Source organism: Bufo bufo, chromosome 3, assembly GCF_905171765.1.
Source record: "Bufo bufo chromosome 3, aBufBuf1.1, whole genome shotgun sequence".
Taxonomy (NCBI): Eukaryota; Metazoa; Chordata; class Amphibia; order Anura; family Bufonidae; genus Bufo; species Bufo bufo.
The window spans coordinates 469389724-469405447 of NC_053391.1; the positions used below are offsets into that span (position 1 = coordinate 469389724).

The 15724-nt window shown below is 44.7% G+C and overlaps 1 protein-coding gene across 1 annotated transcript in view; it reads right to left on the reverse strand.

Annotated features, from left to right (window-relative positions):
• The window catches only part of MYO16 (myosin XVI), a 441642-nt gene that overhangs the window by 319696 nt on the left and 106222 nt on the right, over window positions 1-15724 (reverse strand). The window contains exon 16 of the mRNA XM_040422330.1: window positions 9254-9356. Coding sequence (XP_040278264.1) covers window positions 9254-9356 — 103 coding nt within the window. The remainder of the gene's footprint in view (window positions 1-9253; window positions 9357-15724) is intronic.

Genomic DNA, 15724 nt, shown 5'->3' on the forward strand with positions numbered 1-15724 from the left:
TTTCACTACAAAATAAAAATATATACGCATTTCACTGTTGCAGTTATTTGCGGTAAAAGCGTTTAGTGGCCTATTTCAGTACAAAAAGAAAATATATATGCATTTCACTGTAGCAGTTTTTTTTTATGAAAGCGTTTAGTAGCCTATTTCAGTACAGAAAGAAAAATATACACGCACTTCGCTATTGCAGTTATTTGTGGTGAAAGTGTTTAGGGGCCTATTTCAGTACAAAAAGAAAAACATATTCACATTTCACTGTTGCAGTTATTTGTGGTGAAAGCGTTTAGTGGCCTATTTCAGTAGAAAAAGAAAAATATATACGTATTTCACTGTTCTAGTTTTTTTGGGTGAAAGCATTTAGTGGCCTATTTCAGTACAGAAAGAAAAATATATTCTCAGTTCACTTCTGCAGTTATATGTGTTGAAAGCGTTTAGTGGCCTATTTAAGTACAGAATGAAAAATATATTCGACGCTTTTAGGGGTGTTTTAATTGGCTTTTAATGTATTTATTTCAGGTTAAAGTATGTCAAACAGAGAAGTGCCAGGCTATGCACAGAGGAGCGGAAGAGGCCTGAATGTTTCTGGCACAGGCAGAGGTTGCAGCAGAGTAAGGAGGCATGGCAGCAGGAGTCGAAGCGAGAGGCCTGAGCTCCCATTGTCATCTAGTGGTTGTGTATTGACCAGCAACCCAGAGGTTCTTGATTGGTTAACTTGGTCATCCACTTGATCCCAAGTGACATCAGACACCTCATGCCAACAGTCAGTGGTTCGTCAAACACAACCTTTAGCTGGCATGGCCCGGGAGCAGTCCATGTGCCCTCACCTGTCCTCAACCTTCCTCTATCCTTTGCTGTTCCCTCAGCCACAGAAGTATTGTATGCTGTGGGCTCAGCTCCACTATACAGCGAGGACCAGGTACTAGAGGACAGTCAGCAGATACTGCCCAGCCAAGATCTGGAGGAGACTTCGGCCGCTTCCTCCGCTAGAAGGGCAAGTAGTGATGAAGAGAGTGGCGTGGGAGTTGGTGTTGCGAGCGGTCAGGCTCCAAACCCAGAGACCGTTGAGGAGGACATCAGTGATGTGCAGACACTACTCGATGATGATGAAGCCGATCCCACTTGGGAGCTGGGTGCAGAAGGGGCTTCATTATCATCAGGAGAAGAGGGTGACAGCTTGCTTGTGAAGTAAAGGCTGAGCCAGCAAGGTGGTAGCATGGCTAGGAGTCAGCAGAGTGGCAGCAGTAGGAGGTCGGGAGCCAAACGTGCACAGGGTAGACCACCTGCTTCGCAGCAGCCTACCTGCCCGGAGAGTAGTGGTGCAGGGGTTCACGGAGGCAGGGGCAGTAGCAGTTAGTCAGTGCGGACTGTTGTGGGTAAAATCACCTGGGCATTGTGGCAGTTTTTTGTTAAGCCGCCGGAGGAGGTGAACATGGCCATATGTAGAATCTGTTGGCAGAAGGTGAAGAGTGGCCAGGGTGTCAATATTGGCACCACGGCCCTGCGTCAACATATGCAGCGTCACCATAAAGTGGCCTGGGAGAACCATGGCTCCAATGTGGTGATCCAGTCTGCTGCAGCAACCTCTGCATCACCCAGTGGCACGCACCCGGTTTCAGGCAGTCAAGGCTTCACCACCTCAGCCAAAGGGAGCTGTCTGTCCTTCCCATCATCTGCTGGTCCTGATGTTCCTGCTGCTTGCCCTCCTACTTCTCGTCAGTCATTCCGTCAGCAATAGATCACCGAAGCGATTGCCAAGAGACAACAGTATGCGTGCGCTCATCCAACGGCGCAGAAGCTGAATATGCTCCTGTCTAAGTTGCTGGTTCTGAAGTCCCTCCCTTTCCAAGTGGTGGACTCTGCACCTTTCAGAGAACTGATGGCTTGTGCTGAGCCGAGGTGGAGAGTCCCAAGCCATCATTTCTTTGCCAAAAAGGCAGTACCATCCCTGCACACACGTAGAACAGAAAGTGGGCCGGTCCTTGAGCCTGTTGGTGTCTGCCAAAGTGCACGGCAGAGCCGACGTGCAGAGCTGCAACTACGGTCAGGGACAATACATGTCCTTTACGGCCCACTGGGTGAATGTGCTTGCTGCACAGCCACACCAGCAACTTGACCAGGTAATTCTGCTTCCACCTCCACGTTGTCACACTGTCATTCCTGCGACAATGTCCGCCTCTGCCTCCTCATCCTCCAATTAGTCCTCAGCCTCCACTGCAGGAACAAGTCACACGCTGTTCTGCACCTTGTTTCCATGGTCGAGCGGAGTCACACAGGGGAGGAACGTCAAGAAATCGAATCCTGGCTTTCTCCCCGACAACTGAAAATCAGAACCATGGTGACCGACAACGGGAAGAACATGGTGTCAGTGCTGAGCCAAGGAGGGCTGAGCCATGCGCCCTGCATGGCGCACCTGTTAAATCTGGTTGTGAAGCGTTTCTTGAAATCTTCCACCCATCTGCAAGACATCCTAAAAATGGCTAGGAAACTTTGCACTTCAGCCACTGGTACACCGCAAAGCACAACCTCCTTGAGCTGCAGTGGCAGAACGGCATCCCCCAATATAAGCTGATATGCGACGTTTCCACCCATTGGAATTCCACCCTCCATATGTTGGACCGACTATACTAACAGAGAAAGGCCATCAATGATTTCTTGATGGTCCAAGAGAATCATATTGCTAAGCTTCGATGTCGGCCAGTGGTAGCTCATGTTATTTGTCAGTTGCCAGGACTACGGGATAAACAACGTCATTCCATTGGTTCATGTCCTGGAACAGATGGTGGTAACTATGGCTGGTCAGGGGACAGAGCCCTGTGGGGGCTGAACTGGAGGAGGAGGAGTACTATGGAGCACAGGCAATGTGTGGCGAAATGGGTTGTTTTTCTAGTGACAGGAGAGGAGGAGCAGGAGCAGCCAGAGGATCTACAGGGCGATGAGGAAAACGAGACAGAGAACCTAGACACACCGCAGCAGTATGCCGCGGAGATTGAGGCAGGGAGTTCCTCCGAGTCACTTGCACAAATGGCCCTATGCATGCTCAATTGCTTGCATAGTGACAGCCGAATTGTCACCATTCGGCAGAGGGATGACTTCTGGCTCTCCACCTTGTTGGACCCTCGCTACCGGTCCAAAATAGGGGCCTTTTTTACACCCGCTAAGAGGGAGGACAAACTGAGATACTACAGAGACATCCTATGTAGTCAGTTGGCCGCTGCCTATCTGCGCCGTCATCCATCCTCTCACAGGCCAGTCCAGGGGTGCCCTCTGCACTCACGGTCCACTGGAATGGCTGCTGGGGAGAGGTGGGGAGGCAGGAGCAGTACAAGCTCCATCAACAGCAGCCTGGGTCTACAGTCGTTGATGAGTAGCTTTATTCACCCGCATAAAGAAGAAACTAATCACCAGCAGCAGGTAGACCTGGAGCAGGACCTGAACCAGCAGGTGGTGTCTTACTTGGACAGCACCCTGCCAACCCACATTAAAGATCTGCTGGAGTACTGGGCAGCCAAACTGATTTTGTGGCCGCAACTAGCAAAGTTAGCCCTGCCCACCCAGTAGTTTGGCATCAGAGCGGGTGTTTAGTGCAGCGGGGGCCATAGTTATCCCAAGGAGAACTCGCCTGTCCATCAAAAATGTTGAGAGACTGACCTTTGTCAAGTGGAATCAGGCGTGGATCAGCCAGGATTTCCACCCACCAATGCCTGATGCATCTGATTAGATCATCTATGCCACCTCAAACAAACCTTGAAAAAAGATACTGGTTTCTTCTGGCTACCTGCCTCATCTACTATTCTGATACTGCCACCCACCTGATGCCACACATCTGATGCCAAGTGCTCCTTCTTACACCCACTATCGTCAGCGGGTACTGTTTAGCTACCCACCTCCACATTCTGTCACCGGGTCACTCTGTGGTGTCCTCATGCTGATGCCACCTCCACACTATGTCACATTGCCATGCTGTGGCCTCTTGATGCTGCTGCCACTTCCACACTATGTCACCATGACACTCTGCAGCCTCCTGATGCTGCTGCCATCTCCACACTATGTCACCTTGCCACTCTGTGGACTCCTGATGCTGCTGCCACCTCCACACTATGTCACATTGCCACTCCGTGGCCACCTTTTGCTGCTGCCACCTCCACATTCTGTCACCTTGCCACTCTGTGGTCTCCTCATGCTGCTGCCACCTCCACACTATGTCACCTTGCCACTCTGTGGTCTCCTCATGCTGCTGACACCTCCACACTATGTCACCATGCCACTCTGTGGCCTCCTGATGCTGCTGCCACCTCCACACTATGTCACCTTGCCACTCTGTGGTCTCCTCATGCTGCTGACACCTCCACACTATGTCACCTTGCCACTCTGTGGCCTCCTGATGCTGCTGCCACCTCCACACTATGTCACCTTGCCACTCTGTGGTCTCCTCATGCTGCTGACACCTCCACACTATGTCACCTTGCCACTCTGTGGCCACCTCATGCTGCTGCCACCTTCACACTATGTCACCATGCCATGCTGTGGTCTCCTGATGCTGCTGCAACCTCCACAATCTGTCACCTTGCCATTCTGTGGCCTCCTGATGCTGCTGTCACCTCCACACTATGTCACCTTGCCACTGTGTGGTCTCCTCATGCTGCTGCCACCTCCACACTATGTCACCATGCCACTCTGTGGCCACCTGATGCTGCTGCCACCTCCACACTATGTCACCTTGCCACTCTGTAGCCTCCTGATGCTGCCACCTCCACACTATGTCACCTTGCCATTCTGTGGCCTCCTGATGCTGCTGCCACCTCCACACTATGTCACCTTGCCATTCTGTGGTCTCCTCATGCTGCTGCCACCTCCACACTATGTCACCATGCCACTCTGTGACCTCCTGATGCTGCTGCCACCTCCACACTATGTCACCTTGCCACTCTGTAGCCTCCTGATGCTGCCACCTCCACACTATGTCACCTTGCCATTCTGTGGTCTCTTCATGCTGCTGCCACCTCCACACTATGTCACCTTGCCATTCTGTGGTCTCCTCATGCTGCTGCCACCTCCACACTATGTCACCATGCCACTCTGTGGCCTCCTGATGCTGCTGCCACCTCCACACTATGTCACCTTGCCACTCTGTGGCCTCCTGATGCTGCTAACACCTCCACACTATGTCACCTTGCCACTCTGTGGCCCCCTTATGCTGCTGCCACCTTCACACTATGTCACCATGCCATGCTGTGGTCTCCTGATGCTGCTGCGACCTCCACAATCTGTCACCTTGCCATTCTGTGGCCTCCTGATGCTGCTGCCACCTCCACACTATCTCACCTTGCCACTCTGTGGTCTCCTCATGCTGCTGCTGCCACCTCCACACTATGTCACCATGCCACTCTGTGGCCACCTGATGCTGCTGCCACCTCCACACTATGTCACCTTGCTACTCTGTAGCCTCCTGATGCTGCCACCTCCACACTATGTCACCTTGCCATTCTGTGGTCTCCTCATGCTGCTGCCACCTCCACACTATGTCACCATGCCACTCTGTGGCCTCCTGATACTGCTGCCACCTCCACACTATGTCACCTTGCCACTCTGTAGCCTCCTGATGCTGCCTCCTCCACACTATGTCACCTTGCCATTCTGTGGCCTCCTGATGCTGCTTCCACCTCCACACTATGTCACCTTGCCATTCTGTGGCTTCTTGATGCTGCTGCCACCTCCACACTATGTCACCTTGCCATTCTGTGGTCTCCTCATGCTGCTGCCACCTCCACACTATGTCACTATGCCACTCTGTGGCCTCCTGATGCTGCTACCACCTCCACACTATGTCACCTTGCCACTCTGTGGCCTCCTGATGCTGCTAACACCTCCACACTATGTCACCTTGCCACTCTGTGGCCCCCTCATGCTGCTGCCTCCTTCACACTATGTCACCTTGTCATGCTGTGGTCTCCTGATGGTGAAGGTGAAGCGGCACCTTCATCTATATTGTCACCACACAGGTATAGACAAACCCTACGTGTTGTCTCTCTATATGCATTAGTCATTTTACTTTCAATCAGATAGATATATGGACACAGGCGCGGTCTAATTCAGCAAGGATCATTATATCCTGCAGTTCATTCAGTCACGCATATTGTGTGTCCTTTCCATACTGATCCATTATACATGTGGTTTTATTGCACAAGTAATTGGACGTTATAGATGTGGCAGTACCTGAGTGGGACTAATAGTGTCAAAAGTCTCACCGATATTTCAAGATTCAAAGTTGCCAGAGGCCCACCAAATAATGTGTGGGGAAATATCCTTATTAAAATATAACCTTTATAAGATATGCAATAAAATATACACCAGAGGATGCATCAACAATACAAAACATATAATTAAGGGGTTCTGTGATAGATACCCCTCTGCTGGTAGAGCAAGGGTAAGCAAAGAAACTGCTGCGCCTGTGTGGACGCAAGCAGTCTTACCTGACCAACCAGGTGACTAGGATCAGCGTGGCGGGGAAAAAAGCCTTGATCAAACGGAGTGTAGAGCAGACGTGCAGTCACGGGAGTATGGATACTGTGCCCTATCTCACCCTATACACTTGGTAGGAAGGGGGCTGCTCCCATACTGCCTGTCTACACAGAGCACTCGCCCTGGAAAGGGCGACCCCGTCAGGATACCTGTCCCTAGTTATGGACCTGATCACTAGTCTACTAAACATAAAATAACTACAGACCTCCCGACGTGGCACGTTTCTGTCGTGTCGACTCCTCAGGGGGATTCAGTACATGTAGAAAAAAGAAACAATAGGTGCCATATGTAACCGCAGGTAGCAGGTAAGCACATACTGCAGTCAAATGGTTACACTAAAAGACAGGCTCAAGAAATTGAGATAAGAGCCTGAAAGCAGACATCCATGGTGCAGGATTGCCGTGCTGCAGAGGGATAGATGCTCCTCTGCTTGTTGGTGTGTGAGGATATGGTGGTCCTCGCTAAAGGTAATGTCCCTATGGTTTAGGGGGTTCCTCAACCAATACCAGCCACACTGACACATACCTTCATGGAGTTTTAAATAGAGCCCAAACGTGCCTCTTCCTGGGACACCGCCCTGCCAGCATCTGCGTCGGCGTCTGACGTCACGCGCATGCGCCGCGACGCACCAGACGCCGCTGCCGATACCACATGGTACGGCGGCCAATCAGATCGGGAGGCGGAGGGTATGAGCGGTTGCCTAGGAGAATATGTCAACAGGAAGCAAACCGCACAGTACATCTCGTGATAGAAGCGTCTGTGGTAACGCTATGACACAAAATCATAGCAAGATTAGACTGACATTTCTTGCAGGAATACAGGGACAATAACAAGTCACAAAGAATTATGGACATGATGCCAAGTAAATTTGAAATAATAGGATAATAGGATGTCTCATGCAAGTTCATCCCATCACTTAGAATAGGATGACACCGTTAGCATGAGAAATACCCTTTTAAAAGGGCCCATCACCGCAATCTATATGAAGCACCCATAATCTAGCCTTTCATTGAGGCCAAGAGGTGCAGATGTTTTGAGATGGAAAATCCATCGGGATTCTTGTTGAAGCAGACATTTGTCCCAATCACCCCCTCTCAAGGGAGGCTTAACAATATCGATACCCAGGAACTTCAAGGAGGCTTTACCATTGTGCGCAATGTGTACGTGTTTTGAGATTGGGGTGTCTCGTTTGTGCGAGATATCCCCCATATGCTCCCCTATCCGCCTCCTGAATTCCCGTATCGTCTTGCCTACATATTCAATCCCACATTCACATTGGACCCGGTAAATGACCCCTCTAGATTTGCAGTTAATGAAATGTGGGATTGAATATGTTTTGCCTGTCCCATTGCTCACAAAAGATTTTGTAACCTGTATGCGTTTACACGCTATGCAATTACCGCATCTATAACAGCCCAAGATCCTGGATCGCAACCAGGTGGTCTTTGTGCGATCAGGTGCATAGTGACTATGCACGAGTTTGTCACGTATATTTGGTCCCCTGCGGTAGGTGATTTGTGGTTGATCACCCAGCACATCTTTCAAGTCAGGGTCCATTTTAAGGACTTCCCAATGACGTTTTATGATCTGCCTAACTTGTTTGGACCCCCTATCAAAATTGGTGATAATTCTCATGATCTTGGTTTGCGGAGTAGATGGTTGATTAGGAGTGAGCAATGAGCATCTTGGTCGGGACAAGGCTGTCTGATATGCTGATCTCAAAACATAATCGGGGTAACCCCTAGACAAAAATCTCATCCTCAGATCAGCTGCCTGGTTGATCAAGTCATGCTTATCTGAGCAATTGCGTCTGAGTCGCAAGTATTGGCCCCTAGGAATTCCTCTCCGAAGTGGGAGAGGATGGTTACTCTCCCACCTCAGGAGGGAATTCGTGGAGCTAGCCTTCCTATAGATTGACGTGTCCAGTTTCCCCCTAGCATTCCTGGAGATTTTAATATCCAGGAATGGCAGAGTCGTGGGGTGCGACTCACAGGTAAAGCGCATACCTATACTATTCTGATTGAGATGCTGGACGAAGGCTGTCTCTCTATATGCATTAGTCACTTTACTTTCAATCAGATAGATATATGGACACAGGCGCGGTCTAATTCTGCAAGGATCATTATATCCTGCAGTTCATTCAGTCACGCATATTGTGTGTCCTTTCCATACTGATCCATTATATATGTGGTTTTATTGCACAAGTAATTGGACGTTATAGATGTGGCATTATAACTTTGGAAACTCGTATTATATGTTGTTCATGATAGTGTTTTGTACACTTTTTTTTTGTTCTACACCACTATAAAGGCTCTCTGCAGCCAGGAAATAGCCATTTTTAAAGTGATTCGGCGCAAATAAATTCGGATCGAACTAATTTTTTTCTGAAAATTTGGCGAACTGGCTCATCTCTAGTTATAATGCAGTCACAACCTTTTGTTGCCCATTGCTAGTAGTTATATTAGGGAAATTTACTTGACAGACTCCCTTTAAGCTCAAAATTTGTCCTAGGGTCTAAAGGGCCCTATTTACACCACTGCCAGTATAAAATGGACACCTGGACAACCACCTATGGGCTTCCCTGGATTAAGTACAATTTGAAACTCTATTTCTGTTCTCCTTATAGTTATCTTATTGCTGCTATCACTTTTTAATCAAAGTAGACTTCTGATTAACAATGTAACATTAAATTATTAAAGTCAGTTCATGCAATTTCCAGTTCAGAACAACTTACAAGGCTGTTAAATCCCAAAGCATTCAGTGCTTGTTTGACGTTAGCTACTTTCTCTCTGTTTTGTGTGCTTAATATCTCTGCTGGCACTGTCTGATTGAGATACCTGTGGGGAAAACAGATATAGAATAGCTTTAGCATTGAATATATTTTATATATGACATTGACAGTAACAAATATAGATGTGCCTGGTCTCAGATCTATATATAAGTCACAAGTTTTATATAAACATCCCTTTGGGTGGATGTTTAAACATCCTATGGGTGGATATAAACATCTTATGGGTGGATGTTTAACTCTGAATGGACGTTCTGGAACGTCCATTCAGAGATCGCAGCTGCACGCTAATCGTGCAGCTGCAGAGTGGGTTCCCAGGTGTCCCTGCCTTCTAGATCGCTGCATACACAGCGCTCACCGAGCGCTGTGTATACAGAGCAGGAAGCGCTATGTGACCGCCAGGGACAGGAGAGTGCAGGACCTGTTGGGCCTTCTACAGACCTCAATCAGCCCTACACTGAGGTTGTACAGCGTAGTATAATGCTGTACATCCTCTCTGGTGGGTGTATTTCCCTTGTAACTGAAGCTACTCAGCCCCAGTTACAGGAGAAATCAATGGTGGAAAAACAAAAAAAATGTGAAGTTAAATGTCCCCCAGAGGTCTTGTATGACCTTATGGAGGACACATAGTGTAAAATTAAAAAAAATGTAAAAAAGGTTTCACATGTAAAAAAAAAAAATCTCCCCAATTAAGCAATAAAAAAAATATTAAAAATAGGAAAAAATAAATAAAATAGACATATTTGGTATTGCCGCGTCTATGATGGCCGGCTCTATGAATATATCCTATGATCCACCACGTCCGATAAATACCATAAAAAATAAAAACTGTGTAAAAAAAAGCCATTTTTGTCACCTTACACCTAGTGATCAAAAAGGCTTACATCCCACAAAATGGTACCAATAAGACACCTCATTCCACAAAAAATGTGTCCCTACATAAGAAAATAGCTAAAAAAAAATATATATATATATAGCTCTCAGAATATGGAGACATTAAAACATAATTTTTTGTTTCAAAAATGCTATTATTGTGTTAAAGTGAAATTAAATAAAAAAAGTAGACATATTAGGTATCACCACGTCCGTAACAACCAGCTCTATTAAAATATTACATGACCCGACCCAACCCCTCAGGTGAACGCTATAAAAAAAATAGTAACAGTGCCACAAAAAAGCCATTATTTGTCACCTTACACCACAAAAAGTGTAATAGCAAGCGATCAAAGAGTCATATGTACCCCAAAATAGTGCCAATTAAACAGTCATCTCATCTCACAAAAAATGAGAACCTACCTAAGACAATCGCCAGAAAATGAAAAAAAACTATGGCTCTCAGACTATGAAAATGTTTTTTTGTTTTTTTTTTGTTTCAAAAATTATATTATTGTGTAAAACTTAAATAAATAAATAAAAAAGTATAAATATTAGGTATCGCCGCGTCCATAAGAACATGCTGTATAAAAATATCACATAATCTAACCTGTCAGATGAACATTGTAAAAAACAAAAAATAAAATAGGTGCCATTTTTTGTTTCCTTGCCTCACAAAAAGTGTAATATAGAGCAAGCAAAAATCATATGTTTCCTAAAATAGTACCAACAAAACTGCCACCTTATCCCATAGTTTCCAAAATGGGGTCAATTTTGGAGTTTCTACTCAAATGTGACAGCAAAATCTGTCCAGCAAAATCTGCCTTCCAAAAAGCACTTGGCGCTCCTTTCCTACTGCACCCTGCCATGTGGCCGTACAGCAGTTTACGACCACATATGGGGTGTTTCTGTAAACTACAGAATCAGGGCAATAAATATTGAGATTTGTTTGGCTGTTAACCATTGCTTTGTTACTGGAAAAAAATGGATTAAAATGGAAAATTTTCAAAAAAATTTAAATTCTGAAATTTCATCTCCATACTCCATTAACTCTTGTGGAACACCTAAAGGCTTGCAAAAGTTTGTAAAATCAGTTTTGAATACCTTGAGGGATGTATTTTCCAAAATGGGTCACTTTTGGGGAGTTTCTACTCTAGGGTTGCATCAGGGGGGCTTCAAATAGGACATGGTGTCAAAAAACCAGTCCAGCAAAATCTGACTTCTAAAAACCATATGGCATTTTTTTTCTTTCTGCACCCTGCCGTGTGGCCATACAGCAGTTTACAACCACATATGGGATGTTTCTGTAAACTACAGAATCAGGACAATAAATATAGAATTTTGTTTGGCTGTTAACCCTTGTTTTTTTAGCGGAAAAAAATTATTAAAATGGAAAATCTGCCAAAAAAGTGAAATTCTGAAATTTCATCTCCATTTTCCATTAATTCTTGTGGAACACCTAAAGGGTTAACAACATTTGTAAAATCAGTTTTGAATACCTTGAGGGGTGTAGTTTCTAAAATAGGGTCATTTTTGGGTGGTTTCTATTATGTAAGCCTCACAAACTGACTTCAGACCTGAACTGGTCCTTAAAAAGTGGGTTTTGGAAATTTTCTGAAAAATTTCAAGATTTGCTTCTAAACTTCTAAGCCTTCTAACGTCCCCAAAAAATAAAATGACATTTACAAAATGATTCAAACATGAAGTAGACATAAAGGGAATGTAAAATAATAACTATTTTTGGAGGTATTACTAACTATTATAAAAATTGAGAAATTGAAATTTGTAAATTTGCTAATTTTTCAAAATTTTTGGTAAATTTGGTATTTTTTTAATAATTAAAAATGAAATTTTTTACTCAATTTCACCACTGTCATGAAGTACAATTTGTGACGAGAGAACACTCTCAGAATGGCCTGGATAAGTAAAACTGTTTTAAAGTTATTACCACATAAAGTGACACAAGTCAGATTTGCAGAAAATGGCTCTGTCAGGAAGGGGGAAATGGCCCAGATATGAAGTGGTTAAAAAATGTGAAATGTCAGAATAATACTGTGTGGTTCTTCACGGCATGGACTCAGCGCTCCCTGTGGCTGCACCCATAAGCCAGAGTGGCCTGTTACACCTGATTTATAGCGACTCTTGACAAATTAATTCGGAACAAATCAAATTTCTTGGCTAACTTTGGCAAAGTGGCCAAACCCAATTTTTAGAAATTCTTGAATGTATTAAAAAGTGCATATTGAACTCTCTGGCGGGCAGAATACCTATTTACACCTGCTATCAACAAACATAGACATGCGCCATCATGTTGCATTATTTCTCGTCACTCCAGTTTAGTAATTTACCTTAAAGGGGTTATCCAATATCATCAATATCATAAACTTCTCCCCACCATGTGCCTGGCCCCTCACAGGGAATATTCTTACCCTACTCCCCGCTCCTTGCACCACTCCTGGTCCCTGCACCGCCGCTGCTGCTTCTCCCCATGCGCCAATTAAAACATCGGGTGTGTGGTGGGTGGGAGGTGGCGCAGCCAATGGCAGGCGGGTATGGTAACAAGCCTCCCAAGCATCGCGGGTGACGCTGGAAAGGCTTGACCCCGCCTGCCCAATTGGCTGTTCACTCCGACACCAGATGTTTTCATCGGCACATGGGGGGCAGTTTATGATATTGGATAACCCCTTTAAACTACACTTCCTGGGAGAAAAAGGTTTGCAGTCCAACAAACAGTCCCTTTGAAAAGGACACATTTTAACAACAAAACAAATTGGCATAAACACACTGGTATATGCGTCTTAATTAGAGAAGTAGTCACTAGTGAAAACAGATTATCACATGATGCAGTTCATATATTTCGAATGATTCAATGTTGTTCTGTCTGGGAGATGTTAAAAACATATCCCTGGCATCTCAGTATGAACAAAGTCTGAACATGACATACACAATGTCAGCAGTTTATATTTGCTTTCAGTAGTCTTCTCAGGTTAACTGACAGTAGTACTAATTATTAACTATTTTCCGCTAAATTTGTGGCCATCTGCTTCGTTGCATTACTGTCAACATTTGTTCTTTTGGCACATTAAACACTAGAAGATACAGAACCTTTTACTAATGCAACCATTTCTCGACTTTGTTTAAATGCAAAATTATGCTAAAAGCATGAGATTCTGCACAATAAAAGTAAAAAAGATGCATTCCTCTGTGGATCATCTTTTTATGAATCTTAACGTAGTTATTTAAAATTGTATGTGATTCATTCCTGGTTCTCTGGTTGAAATGGTTCACCTATTTGGAAAGATCCCTGCTCTGCTGGCAACATAATTTGCACAGTTAATTCTAGACATAAGGAAAGTTGTGGAATTACAAGGTGATTTTTTTTTATATACAACATTGACTGTTAGCTAATATACTTTCAGAGATGTGTGTTACAGCAGCAGAGCTGGCAGTCTCATTTTCTAAATACATATAAGAATTAGGAGCCCCCTAAATTACCAAGTATTTAGACTGCCAAACTGAGCAGGCGAATTAGGAAGTGTGCCAGCGGTAAGACTCCAATATTAGTTGATAAAACAGGCATAGCTCTTTTTTCCATTTTCATTCATACCCAAATATAGTAGCATGGAAACTTCTTAGGTGTAATCCTGGAGAAACCCTTGTATTATGTTGTATTTTGATATACTCTAACAAAAGGAGGGCAACTTTACTAGTGATGAGCGGACCAGTGAATGTTCAGATTCGGGTACCGAACTTGACCCCGAACACCGAACCCCATTGAAGCCAATGAGGACCCGAACTTTGGGGCTTTAAAAAGGGCTGTAAATAAGTCATAGAAAGGGCTAGAGGCTTGCAAAATGATCCAAAATGGGGGTAAGAGCAGTACAATTGCCCTGCAAATTTGGATAGGGAAATGACTTAAAATAACATAAAATACATAAAAATAAACAAAATAACAATCTTGAACCAGGAAGTGGAGGTCCAAGTAGAGTAGGAAGTTGAGGAGGCTGTGGATGTGGTGGTATAGGTGGAAGAGGTAGCGGAAGCGAGGGAGGAAGCCAAAACTCTTTCTGTTTTGTTTTTTTCAATGTATTTGTCAATTCTGTGACCTTTAGTAATTTTTGGGGGTGGCCTGCATATTACTCTACTCTGCTAATATAAGACATAATAATCTTGAGCCAGAAGGTGGAGGTCCGAGTGGAGGAGGAGAAGGACGTGGTGGTGGAAGACGCAGGGGAGGAAGCCAGCACTGTTTCTGTTTTCTTTTTCTCATGTGTCTGTCAATTCTGTGTCAGGTTGCTAAGGGCCATGACGAGACAGTTTGGTGCTTGTATGTCCTGGGTAAAAACTGTTGCCTGCGTGTACCAGAGGAAGGTGTTTTATTTGGGTGCATAGCTGTCACAGATCGACAATGTCCTTTTGCTGCAGCAGGAGCTCCAACAACACTAACACCAGCAGCAGCATGTCCACTGCCATGTCCCTTATTTGAGGCTCTCCTAATTTTTTTATGGTCGTCCAGCAAATAGGCTGACAGACGAACTTTTGTATTCCTGTATGACAATGGCAAGGAACGTCTTTTGCGGATCAAAAAATATGTATGTGTCAGCGATGCAATTAACAGATAGTGAAGAGCGATATTTAGCAAATTTTTCGCATAATATTCGCAATGAATTCTTGATTTCTAGAATTCGTGATCTCCAGTCATTATTTTCGCAATTGCGCAAATCGGTACTAATGATGCGCATTTATTTTGCTCAATACGTGCAACTTCACATTTTATCAGGTCTAAGTAGATATTACTGATTGGTGCACTAAGTATTGTTGTGACATCACAGCACTATGTCTGTAGTCGACTAAGGACACTGGTCTGAAACGCGTCAACTACCACATGTTGTAAGGATTTGTCTGTACATGGATTTATGTTACATTAATAAAGAGGAAGTTTCTACTGAAAAGTATCACAGTGCCGGAAACCTTTCTTCTCACATGCTATATGGACTACCTGTTTATTCCGTGCACGTGGAGCATTTGTAAAAAGGTGAGCTGGAAATGTAACATTTTGGACATTTGCAAACAGTAAATCCTATCATACTACCTAACACCCTGCTACACTATATCACTATCTAACCTACACTGACTATCTCCCACTAACTATCTGTATTACATATATGAGCTAACTATCTAATATCATTAAATAAGGATCCAGATGAGTCTGCAAAGCACAGAGCACAGCAATGTCACTGCTCTCTCTCTCAGAACTGCAAAAAACAGCAGAAAATGGCTGCTGGGGAGCTTCTTATATAGTAAGGGGTAGGCAACTTTCCCATTGGTTGCTAGGGATGTTGCTAAGCTCTGACAAAGATATTGCAGCCTTCTCATTGGCCCACAAGCAAGAAGCAATAGTACTAATGAAAAACAAGCTAGAATAATTTGTGATTACGGATATATAGCACTATATTCTAGATTTTCGCGGGTTCTCGAAGTGACGATATTTGCGATAAATATTCGCGATTAGAATATTCGCGATCAACACTATTAACAGACGGA